Genomic DNA, 13004 nt, shown 5'->3' on the forward strand with positions numbered 1-13004 from the left:
GGCAAATACTGCTCCCATTGAAGTTAATGGGAAAGTTCCCATCTGTGCCTGACCACACTAGCTCATCTGCAGCTGTAATGTATATGATTATATATATTAATTTCCTTTCCAGACTGTATTGTTCATGCTTTGTTAGAACACCTATTGCCTTTGATAGGTATTCTTTAAATTATCATTTATTTATTTCAATGTAAATAAATGAATATGTATTTTTATATTTAGATATAAACCTATCCAAACCGCAGTAATACACTTAAACATGTACTTAACTTTAAGCACACTCTATTCTTGAACAGGGATTCTTTCCTGAGACAGGGCCTTTGGCTTTCCTGGATGGGCTCCTGTCACTATGGTGATATGTGTAGTGGAAGTCTATAATCTGAGTTATGCTTCTTTAATCATTTCACTGGAGAGAACTGAGTCTTAAAAATACATTTATGTGCTGCAGCTGTTAATTGTTCACCAATGGTCACTGGAAAGAAGTAAAGTAAGTAACATTCAGCATTGTTTTATAGGCTACTTCCCAACCAGTGACAATATCACTTCTCATTATTGTGATGGCTTCATTAGTCTCACAGATGAAAAGGTTAATAAATATTATTCTTCTGCTACAGAGGTGGTATGATCTGGTTATTTCTCTTAATATTTCAATTAATATTTGATCTTGAAATAACAAGCAGGAAGCAGTGCTTGCTGATTACTTTCTGCTGTTTCAGAAAATGAACACACAAATGTTAAATGTTACTGCATTTGCAAGGCTTCAAGTTATCTGAGGCCTATATTTTTTTATAGATCAACCTCAGTATTCTGAGCAAGCCACTGTGTCTTCTACCTGCTTTTCAGAATCCATTCTATCACCATTTAACTGACAATAAAACCAGAATACACCCAAATCAATATTTTCATTCTAAGACAGCAAACTGGATGATAAATTTCTTCTTAAATTAGATCAGATAGGAGGTAGAGTCATACCCTCTTTGATTTACAGCGAGATACTTGGACTTCTCCTGGAAAATTCCCAGTTCTTTTAAAGTTTTTAAGGGAAAAGAGATCATCTAAGATGCTGAATGCCCTCAACTCCCATTAAAGCTAGTAGATGTTGTGGGGATATAAGTGCCTGGTAGAGTCAGACTCTGAGAAAGAGCTTCAGGATTTGGCTCTAAGGAGCACACCCCAATCCCCAGCACTCACTGTGTGTTTTGTCTGGGTTCTGGGGAGATACACAGGAAAGGGGCTAAGATTCTCTCTACAATGATGTGAAATGACAACAGGCTGCATTGTGTGGAAAGTGCTTCATCTTAGAATGTTCCATGCATATGGAGAAATGACATGGGATTCAACAGTGCTGGATCATTCAACCCTTTCACTTCCCCAGCCTGCCACTGCCCAGCTTCCAAAACCCCATGTGTGCTGCTGTTGTGAAGGGACTTCCTACAGAGCTGAGTTATATATGACCCCTAAATCCTGCTCCCTCTCCATCCTGCATGCACAGGAGGCCTTCCTTACCTTTTATGTTAGGAACAAGATTGACTCCTAATTGAGCAGCAGAGAGAATTCATTATGAAATGTCCTTTTAAATGTGGTTTGATCTCCTAGGCTAATTTGGCTAAATGAATCAATAAGAACATTTCTAGATAGTGTGCAATTTTTGCATATGTTTTATCAAAACCAATGCCACAAAGTTTTTTCTTGGAGAAAGGAAAGCTTTTGTAATTATTCATATCTTGTTCAGCTTTAGCTGAATTGTTCAGTTAGGGTGGTGCTCTTTGTAAAAAAACAAAAACAAAACGAACAAACAAATAAAAATAATAAGCTGATCCATTATTCATGGCCTCTTGGCAGAAAACTTGAGAATAATCTTGTAAATTTTAACTGTCTGACTACAATCTATATTTACCAGCAATCTTTTCTTTTATAAAGGGTATCATTCAAGACGTGAAAGTCATCTTTATGCCCAATGGATATATAACTCAGTGTCCTAATCTGAATCGCAGTAAGTAGCAATTTATTTACTTTGACAATTGTAGATTTAAATATTATTTCAATATTTTTAAAGATGATGATGCTTAGCTTTGTCCTGCATCATCTTTGTACACTTTTAATATGATCAGTTCAGGGAAACAGAAACTCTATTTAAGACATTGCATTTATGTTAAGATAAGTTACGCTGTTGCGGGTCCGGCATGCCCTGTCTCCTCCCAGGGCAGGGCACGAGTCTTGATAGGTCCACAGTTGTGCCTCTGCACCCACAGCTGGGGCTATGTGGGCTTGTGATCAGAGTCACTAACTGCCCCTAGGTGAGGGGCTGTGTGGCCTAGCAGCCTGAGTCAGTCTCTATCAGGTTGGGCCACTACCACAGGGTCTCGGGCCAGGATAGGGGGACCCGGGCCTCCCTCCCTCCCCAGGTCCCAACCTAGGGTCCTGTCGGTAGTGGGGTTGTCTGCCACAAGCTTGGCAGGGATCTGGTCAAAACATGCTGGGTTAGCCTCCAGTTGTCCAATCAACTCCCCAGGTTAGCAAAAGAATCCCTGGGTTACTTTCTACCGGCTTCTCCACATCTTGTGGCTTCCTAGTTCCCCCAGTTCCTTCTCCCTCGGTAGTGTCCGGAGCCTAGGGGTTGAGGGTTGCTGTCCGTGGCCCTTCAGCAGGAGCCTGTGGCACACCAATTTCCCCTATGGCAGTCAGCCAAGACTGAGCCAGGCTGCTCCCTCTTATACTGATTTTGCACTTCGAGCATGCACAGTGAGAGGTTAACCCCTGCAGTCCCAGTGCAGGGCACGCATGCCCCATCGCACATGAATTAATGATGTTTTAAAAGTATATCAGTCTTCATTGATTTATGTTTTGTTTTCCCCACTTCCTTTATTGAGCATGCCCAACTTGCAGTGATTTCTTAAGTCTGGTGCAAGGAATCATGGATTTACAAGAGCTCCTGGCAAAAATGACTGCAAAAGTAAGTACTGGAACTCCATTACCAGTTCCTCATCCTGTCCCTCATTTCCCTCAAGTTGAGAGCACTATAAAAGCATTTACACCTTTGCATCTGCGTTACACTATCCTGGTAAAGTTTTATTTGGACTTCCAGTAGAGCTACCTGTGGTGGATTTTGCGTAATGCCAATAAAGCCTCATTCAACTTCTATAGTATTTTACAAATGTCTCTGAATTAAAAGAATGTGGAATAACAAACATGCTTACTACTAAAGGGTCTGATTTTTAAAGAAACCATAGCATGTGTCCCTTTATGTGCCAGCAGATAAGTCCAGGTACAAAAAAAGGGTAAACTCCCCAGTGATCTTATTGCTGAGGATTCCCCAAACTGTCAGTATGTGTGCATTTGCCCCAAGTGGAATAGGCAATGGCACTACCCACAAAACGTGAGGGCTCTTTGAAATCTTCAGGAGGCTAGGAAGGGTCTTTATACAGAGGCTTTGTCTCCTTGCCAGTTCTGGAGACCCCAGTCAATCAACCAAATACCCAGGCAATTCCCAAAGCCACGGCATTTCTCTCTTTTAAGGAAGATTTCTAAGTATGAAGATATTAACAGAAGAATTAACATAGTTCCAGGCTACACTAATTCTCTTCTACCTTGTGGTGGTGGTGAGGGTGAATGGGAAGATGTGCTTCTCCCTTAGCTCTACTACAGCCCACGACCATCTTTCATTTTAGCCATACACCTCCAACTGAGGGTGCTTGTAGAGTCTGGGGGCTAGGTAAGGAATGGGGTGATCTATTTTAAGGGGTGTGACCCAAGGACCTCTTGATGCCCAGTGGCAGAGGACTCAGGTTACAAGGATCATGAAAAGGGGTCATGTAAGGCCTCTATTGAAAGAACGTCATCAGAATCATTGTGAAATGTATGAGCAGATAATGTGTAAGGAGTTACATATGTTATCTTTTTAAGGCCTTATAGTTAAAGGCATGTCGCTCAAAGGTAGCATGCATTGAGACAGACTTTTCCAGATAAGAATTGGGAGACACTTTTATCTCCTTGGTTGACTGTTGTGCATTGTTTCTTACAATAGAAGTCTATTGCCTTATTGAGTCACATGCTGATGAACAGATAATAACTGCTGCAGGGAAAAGCAAAACAACCAGGGTTATACTTTTAGGGATATAACGGAGTATGGTGATACACCGGGCATCCTTCAGTCTTGGAAGACAAGCTGCCAGCAGGCTTGATCTTATGAACGGAGGTTCTCAGCCATCATGGTTGAAAATGCTGGGAAAAGTTGGTGTAAGCTATCCTTTAGGAAATGGGAGTGTCTTGTGAGTCAAGTTTAGACTCTAGAAAGCATGTTATGATTTTGTTTTATATTTTCATTTTTCCAGTATTCTCTCTTACTTTCATTTGAATCTCTGTTATTTGACAATAAACTTACTCTTGTTTTCACTATAAATATATCTAAGGGCTAGTCTACACTACCGTGCTACATTGGTGAAGCTGCACTGTTGAAAACACGCTATCCTGACTGGAGAGCATTTTCTCGTCAGCATAATTACTCCACCTCAGCGAGAAGTGGAAGCTGTGTCAGTGGAAGAGTGTCTCCCTCTGACATAGTGTACTAGTGTGAACAGTGTTTAGGTCGATGTAACTTGTGTCACTCAGGGGTTGGCTTTTTAACACCGACTTTTACGTGTATTTTTACATCAATTTAAGCGGTAGTGTAGACAAGCCCTAAGTGTAGTGAGTTAAGCAGAGTGGCAATCCTGATTTGCATCTAGTAAATTGGTGGTGTGTACTGTTCCTTTGGGAATATTCCATGTGATTAACATTAGCAAAACCATCTGGCCTATGATTTATTCTATCATCTAAACAAGAATTAGTTATCTCACCTGGCATACTGCTTATATGCTAATTACTTTTTGATCAATGTGTAACCACAGAATCACCTGTAGGTGCATTTAATTACAGCATAGTTACTGAACATGATTTTCCAAAAGTATAATCTACATAGTAACCCTGTGTATATCAAGATGGTAAACTTGTGATATTTTTTAACTTGTGAATTGTACCTCCTCAGCTGCCCTTATGACTCCTTCCTAAAAAGAAAGATTTTAATTTTAAGCATGTTTGTATTATACTGACACTTTTCACCCAACCAGTGTATTTTGGACAGACTCACTCAGAGAATAAGAAACATTAAGCTTTTAGTTCACTTTACTGCTGGAAATGTGAAGTAGAGGTAATTTATTTTAAGCCCTACTGGTGGTATGAGCAGGTCCCAATTATGTACTGTGCTGAGTGACTTGTTCTCTCTGCTGTTAATTATATTTTTGCTTGCTAATACATTTTTGGGGCCAAATAACATGCTGTTGATACTCCGAAGATTACTTGTTCCCATACAGCAGTGCTGGGATGACCTTTTTTGCTTGTTCCTTTCCCCGATAAGGTTGTTTTGCTCTCCTTAGTAATGCATTAACTAAGTGTTTCGTTGTATTAGCTATAGCAGTACTGTTGTCCAGAGAGAACACACACAGCCATGCAAGAAGTTTTAATTGTGAGGCAAATGCAAATTAAAGACGGTAGAATTTAAAAACAGGCATTTTAATGGTGAATGTTCACACCACAGTCCTAGGGAGCAAATTCAGGCCCTAAGTGATATTTCTGCAGTTTTAGATGTACACTAATGTCGTGTTAACATATGTCTGGGCTAGGAGTAGATTTGGAACCCGTGCACAGCTGCCCATGGAGATTACTTTTGCCAGAGCAAGGAGTATGTATTATGAAATACATAACAATGACCCCTAATTCTCTCCCCCATTCTGGGAGTTGCAGAATATGAATTTGGCAGCATGCAAAAATTGTGTCCCATGTTTCCGTGTCCGGCTGTGGTATACCAGAAACTTGAATTTGTCTGTAGATTTGCATTTGGTTACAATTTAATTTACAGACTCAAAAAACCCCCAATGAATGGTGTTTGCAATGTTAGTATGTAACCAAAAGAATTACAACTGATGACGAGTAAGGCATATAGTAAGTTAAGTATCATTGCCCTTTCTTTCCCCCACACTCTTCAAAGATTTGAAGTCAATTTGAAGTAGTCAATATGTTGCTTTTAAAAATGCATTAAAGTGTAGCTTTTCTGAGTCTGTAGTATTTCTTTTCATGGTGGGGAAGGTATTTGAACTTTTTGCATTACCATCTACACGCCGCTGTTTCATCTCTTTAATTTTGTAACCTTAAATAGAAAAAGGCAATAGATCAAATTGTTAAAAACTCAGTTAAAATATAAATTACCTTGGGACAAGATGGACAGCTTAATTTTAACCGTGCCCAATTACTGTGCTGGGTACGGAACGTTAGGTGGTGTTGACCCTAAATGGGTCGGATCCTCAGCTAATGTAAGTCAGTATAACTCTACTGAATCAAGGGTCTTTGAAAATGGAGTGCAATTCTTTTTTAATAAACCAGCGAGTCACACTAGGAAGTGTCTTTTTCCTTGTAATCAGATGTGTTTTTTTTCAGTGGCTGGAGATAGTTACTGGAGATTTCCAGCCCCAAACTTCTAATTAACTTTATTTCTTGCCAAATCTTAACAGGGTAACAGTCAAAAAGTTCAATGCTTCATTTGGTTGGCATAAATACCTAAATGCTTAAGGGCAGAATTTACAGTTGAAATAACCCTATTGGCTTGGTTACACCATAGATTTATTTGGCCACAAACATTTATCTGAAATACATGAACATTTTGAGTCAAAGTTCTCTGAAGTTCTCATGAGAACGGAGGTTTTTTTTGTAAGATTTCTGGTACTTCCTGCATCTGGATGGCCCACAGGTAATACATAATAAAAACAGTCTTTTTCTTCATCTTCTGGTTTGGAAAAATGAAAAAATGATGGGAGAAATAGTTAACCACAGCTCTGTTGGTTCATTCCTACTCCTAATCCATCCAAGACTTGAGCACCTGAGAATTTCCACTGATGTTTCAAATCTTTGACAAATCTATTTATACAAAATTGGCAGCATTTGGAATGGCATTTCAGTTTGTAACACATTTAATTTTGAGGATATCATCATTTTGTTGAGCTTAATGATGATTTTTCAATTATGTTTGGAAGTTTAAATACAAATGGAACATTTCTATTCAATTCCATATAGCAAATGCCAACTAAATAGTATTTCAGAAAAGATAAACCTGTGTGTTGAGAGACATCCATTGACCTATTACTATCAGAAAGTTCTCTGTTGCGTGTCTTCGTATCTACAAAGATAACTCTGACATTTTCTGTATAGTTGCAAAGATAAATGCATGCCAAAGGTAATACTGATCATACACATCTCTGATTTACTAATAGATTCAGTTTACATCCAGAGTCATTCTTTGGAGTAAGTGGTAGATGGTGTGTTTTATCAATGAATTTTATATAAATTCAGTGTGACAGAGAAAGTCACAGAATATGCAACTTTGTTGATTAGTATTAGCATTTGCATCTTTTTTTTACCTCTGTTACAGGAATCAACACGCGCCGCGCACACACACACACTATTAAATGCCTTTTCAGATCTGGCTTTTCTATAACATCCTTTCTCTTTCTGTGTGCAGTTTATACAGAATCATTCTAAGAAATAAAAGATGAATTTTACTTTTTTGTGGTTTTTTTTTAAAAGACTAAAGAAAAGGTACAGGTTAAATAAACTGCAACAAAACATATAGATTAAACACAATTTTAATGCAGCGAAATATATTCTATTTTATACATTATATATAGAAATGCTTTTCAGGTCACTGCTGAAAACTGGCAGGATTAGCAGTTCAGTAAAAGAGGATGATTTTTGCCTTTTAAACTGTGAAAAGCATTTTTGAAGTCACAAGATCATGCTGGCTTTGGGAGGGCTGAGTGTCAATTCCAGTAAAATCCCAGAATCCTGACTTAAGGAAAATCAAAAGCTTTTACTCAGGGCCATTTTCCTCGTTTTCCATTCTTGAATTCTCCAGAGAAGTTTTCCTAGTATCTTCTGCTGATATCTGAGGTTTACCTGACAGGAAGTATGAGAGTTGATGGGCAGGTTGGAATATTCCCATTAAAATGGATAATGGTGGAAGTCTTGAGAGCCTTTTTGCAAATGGATAAAATGCAGTAGATACCAATATAAAAATAGTACAGTGTTGTACAGTGATCTCTCTGAACAGTGCAAAAATGCTATTGTAAGCTATAATATTTTGAACCATCTTGTAGTATGCCGTTTATGAGTGATCAGGGCTAGCAGTCATCTCACTTTGGGCCAGATTCTGATACATTGGCTACTGTGGGACTACTCATGCAGTAATGTGGTGCTTAATGTGAGTAAAAGTAGCAAAATTTGGCGCTTTGAGAAGTTCCCACCTGCTCTGGGATTTGTGGATTTCTGGGAGAGATGGCTATTTTGTTGTTTGAAGGATGTGGAAGTTTAGTCCTGCCAGGAAGTTTGATGAGTTAGTAAATGGGACTGAGTAATTTGGTTCTTATTATGCATAGCAGAGGATCTTGCATGTGTCAGAGCAGGTGTGCCTAACTGAGCCAGTTAAAGAGATCAGGGCTACACGAGGAACTAACTACAAGGGTCTGTCAGAGGGCAAGAAGAGGAGTGATTGGGGCAGGCTCTGCCTTGGGAGAGGAACCACAGAAGAGTGCAGCCAATTCCTGTGGTGGGTCCCTGGAACAGAGGGCTCAGGGAGCTGGTCCTGGGTTTGGTATTCCAGAAGAGGAACAGAGCTGGCTGAATGAGAACGGGCTGCAAGAAGGGAGCTGGCTGGCACTTGGAAGCTGCAAGAGACCCCTGGGAAGGGAGGTTGTGAAACGCCAGGACAAAGGGTGGGCTGAGGAACTGTTTATTTTAATCTGTTATGTGGACAAATAAACTTATTTAAAGGAGACTGGGCATGACAGCAAGAATTTAAGATGAGGAGAAGCCCTGATCCATCACATACGGTAGAGGATGTGGGTCCTTCGATACAAGGATAGATTGAGGAGGATCTTTGGTGCACAGTGGAGAGAGGGAAAATAGAGGCAGTGGGTGACTGGCCACCATATTACAGATCACTCAGGAATCTTCATTTGCATGGAGTATTCTTTGCCTCGGAATGACCTATGTAAACAATAATCTGTGTCATAAAGACTGGGAGTGGATGAGTCATTACAAAACCTAATTTCCCCCTACAGTTACTCACACCTTCTTGTCAACGGTTTGAAATCGGTCACCCTCATTACCACTACAAAAGTGATTTTTTCCTCCCTGGTATTCTACTGTTAATTGAATTGTTTCATTAGACTGACCCCCATACTTGGTAAGGCAACTTCCATCTTTTCATGTACTATGTATATATACCTGCTGCTGTATTTTCCACTCAATGCATCTTCTGAAGTGGGTTCTGGCCCACGAAAGCTTATGCCCAAATATATTTGTTAGTCTCTAACGTGCCACAAGGACTCCTTGTTGTTTTTTAATAATTTGTGTGGGTGTGTTGAGGAGGATGGGAAGGAGCATGTGCGCAGAAGAAAAGTATAAATTACTCATAGCATGGATAACAACTTGGAGAGATCACCTTCCCTTACCTTTGCCAGCACATGAACCCCCTCCCTCCCATTCACTATTATATATCATTCTTCAGGCAAATATGGCAATTGCTTGCCTGGAAAAATATTACTAGGAAAAGAATATTTTTAGCATCTGTTAATTCATTTTAGTAGCTGGCAATGAGGAGATGCTGATGGTATCATCTGACCAGCCTGCTCTTTGATGTCTACCAGCAAGTGCTCTGTGGGCCACCAGTGGTCCATGATCCATAGTTTGGGAAAATCTGTTATACAACACATTTAAATGTCGTCTTTTCCCTGTAAATCGTAGTAGCTTTATATAATGTCTTTCTGCAAACTGTTAATCTTAAACAGTGTGGAGATAGATTGAACAGAAGGAATCAGAGCCTAACAGCATTCATGCTCTTAAATTACATGTATGCCAGTAAATGAATAATTCAGAATATTACAAAGATTTCAGTTTTTGATGTTTGAACTTAAAGTACCCTATTAATTAATAATCTGAGGTCCCCAAGAGGTACGTTTTTAATATCTTGCTGAGGTTCATTAGATTAGAAGAGACAATCATACAGATCATCAACTGGTGCACATTAGCTTATCTCCATTGAAGTAAATGGGCACAGGTTGATTTACACCAGCTTTGGTTCTGGCTCAGTGTGTCTTCTATTTAGTTTGTTTTTCAACTGGTGTAATAAAATTTGATTCAGCTGAAAGTCAGTATGCTGCTTCTTTTGTTCTTTGCTTCTTTGCTTTGTTAAAACCATGTGTATGAATTACAGAAATTACATCCAAGTAACTTTCACTTACAGCTAAATTATGCAGAAACGAGGCTTAGTCAATTGGAAAACTGTCATTGTGAGAAGACTTGTCAAGTAAATGGAGTGATCTATCGAGACAAAGACTCATGGGTAGAAGATGATCACTGCAGGAATTGCATATGCAAAGTAAGAATCTTCTAACGGGTGTAAGGTGTAGGATGCCTAATTATAGTGTGAATGGTCCTTGAATATAATGCCAACTCTGAGATTTGTTATCTTTTTAGTTTGCACCCAGTGACAATATGAACAACTGAAGGAAGTAGCAAAGAATTGCCATTTCTTGTATGAATACTTAGTAAATAAAATCTGCTTTCCCTTGACAACTCTGTCATTTGTTCTAATTATATCTGGAAGAATCTCACCATTTTGCAGGGGTGGAGGGTGGGAAATCATGATGTTGTCTCTGTTTGGTTCAGAATAGTTTCACTGGATTGTGTGTGTGTGTGTGTGAGAGAGAGAGCATTATCTTAATTTTATTCATAGGTGCTCAATTGCATCCTGCATGGTAACAACATGCAGAATCTGTTTTGGGTGTTTATCGTTTTGAAAACCTGTGGAACAGAAGAGAATTAGTATGTACGTTTTGTCTGGTTGAAAGTATTTGATAGATATCTGAAGAGAGCCTTTGTTTGCCTGAGAAAATAGAAAACTGATTGTTAAAATTTTGAAGATGATTGACAGAGCCTGCAAAAGGTGGTGGTTATGTTCTGGTAAAGATGGTATTATTTTTTGTCTAATCCACGTAAATAGCATGCACAAGTGGGATAAGACAAAGATGTATATCACAATGGTAATGGGGGTGGCTTAGTTCATACGGTAGCAGTCAGATAAGACTTGTTGCTGAAGGAAGGATCTGAAATCTTTATTGCTACTTTTTTTTTTGGTATAGTATTTGTGCTTTAAAATATAAACTAACACACACATCTGAACTTCATCTTTCTAACCTTTGCTTAGAGCGGAGTAGTGGAGTGCCGAAGGATGTCCTGTCCCCCTCTGAACTGTGCTCCTGACACCCTTCCAGTGCATATAGGAGGCCAGTGCTGCAAAGTATGCAGGTGTAAGTACATTACATTTGATATTTTCCTCCCACCTTCTTTTTAACTGGAATCACACGTGTCTTGAAACTAGGAGCAGCTGATATGTTTTCGCCCTTGATTTTTCACAGGTTCTGACAAATTAATGCAGGGAACGTGAGTCACAGTGGCAGCTTTGGTTAAAAAATGAATAAATAACTATTTTCTGAAAAATAAAAGAACCACACAGGAAATACAGTGCAGTACTGTACGTTTCTAAGACTATATTGCTGCATTCTATTGGCATTAAAAAGGCCATGCCCTTGTTTGTACCTCTCCAAAGGAAAAATGTCTGGCTTCTACTAGTAGCTGTTAAACCCAATTAATGTTAATTAGCATGAAGCAGTTGGTCTGTACTTACCATAAAGAGAGGTAATAACTTGTTCTGGTTATTTGTCATCCTGTTCTGAACTGAAGGTGGTTCTTTGGATATTGTAGGGTTTTTTTTTTAAATAAAATGATATAATCAGCAGAAAAAGGAAAATTCATGGTCCTATCTAGCCTGTAATGATCTATGTTGTGTGCAGTAGTAGTTTATGTAATTTATTTCAGACCAAATGAATGTGGAAAAGATGATGAGCAGTAAATTCTATAGTTGGCCAAATTGATGACAATCTCTTATCTCATCTGCAAATGGAAGCCCTATGTGAAAAAAGGATTTAGCACTCAGGACTTAAATGGGGCTGAGGGACAAAGTCAATTGAGCATATGTGTGCTCAAGTACAAGGACTAAATTTCCTCTTGCTCTCACGTATGAAGAAAGTGAGACCTTTTTCCTTATCTCGCCAACCTACACGTTCTGGGCACAGCTCTTCTCCATTTAGACTAGTCAGTGATGTAGCTATTGGCTGATTTAGGATTAATTAGACACCCCTCCTCCTCTGAAAAAAATCAGATTGTCACGCTTTGATTTCTCCACTTAAATTCCAAATGGATATCCATGAATCCTGTCAAAAAAAAGTATGCACCTGTTCTGCATAGTCATGAACATGTGCACAGTTCACACCTTTTCCTTCGTTATACACTGGCCCATGAGTAATCTGTGCACAAAAGGACAAACTCTAACTTTCACCTTCCAGAACACAAGTACTTGTGATTCACCTGCTGAGAGTTTGTAAAGGGTTATTTTCATGGACCTGAGAGCTTGAGCATCTCTCTCTGGCTCTGTCTTTTCTGATGTGCACTTAGCTACAAATCCCAGCCAAAATTTGGCTCAGAGTAATTCTGAAGGACTGAACTGTAGGTTGAATGTAAGTCCCAAAGTGTAGACTATGTTTTGATTCTTTAATGGAAAGATGAACAAGCTCACTCTTAGTCAGTGATTGGCACCAAACTCAGCTCGTTATTCTGACAAGGACTCAGCATGTCAGTCAATGGAAAAAGATGTATGAAAGTTGATTGAAATTGATTGTAAGTGCCAGCTCCTTGACAGAATGATATGCGAGGACCACAGTTAGTCGTTTTTGGGTATGTAGTGGCAGCCACTGAGGCTATCCACATTATTACACTGCGGGTGTGTTTTCTCTGCAGTTTCCCCATTTAATCGGGGATACAATCATCAATTGTAATTTTCTGTCTCTAGGAGTGATTGAACA

The 13004-nt window shown here is 39.2% G+C and overlaps 1 protein-coding gene across 2 annotated transcripts in view; it reads left to right on the top strand.

Annotated features, from left to right (window-relative positions):
- Positions 1–13004, top strand: part of NELL1 (neural EGFL like 1) — a 454792-nt gene that overhangs the window by 82631 nt on the left and 359157 nt on the right. For both annotated transcript variants that reach the window (XM_030560164.1, XM_030560165.1), the window contains exons 6-9: positions 1921–1993; positions 2871–2953; positions 10328–10462; positions 11291–11393. In XM_030560164.1, the coding sequence (XP_030416024.1) occupies positions 1921–1993; positions 2871–2953; positions 10328–10462; positions 11291–11393 (394 nt within the window). The remainder of the gene's footprint in view (positions 1–1920; positions 1994–2870; positions 2954–10327; positions 10463–11290; positions 11394–13004) is intronic.

The sequence above is a fragment of the Gopherus evgoodei genome, chromosome 4 (genome assembly GCF_007399415.2).
Source record: "Gopherus evgoodei ecotype Sinaloan lineage chromosome 4, rGopEvg1_v1.p, whole genome shotgun sequence".
Lineage (NCBI taxonomy): Eukaryota > Metazoa > Chordata > Testudines > Testudinidae > Gopherus > Gopherus evgoodei.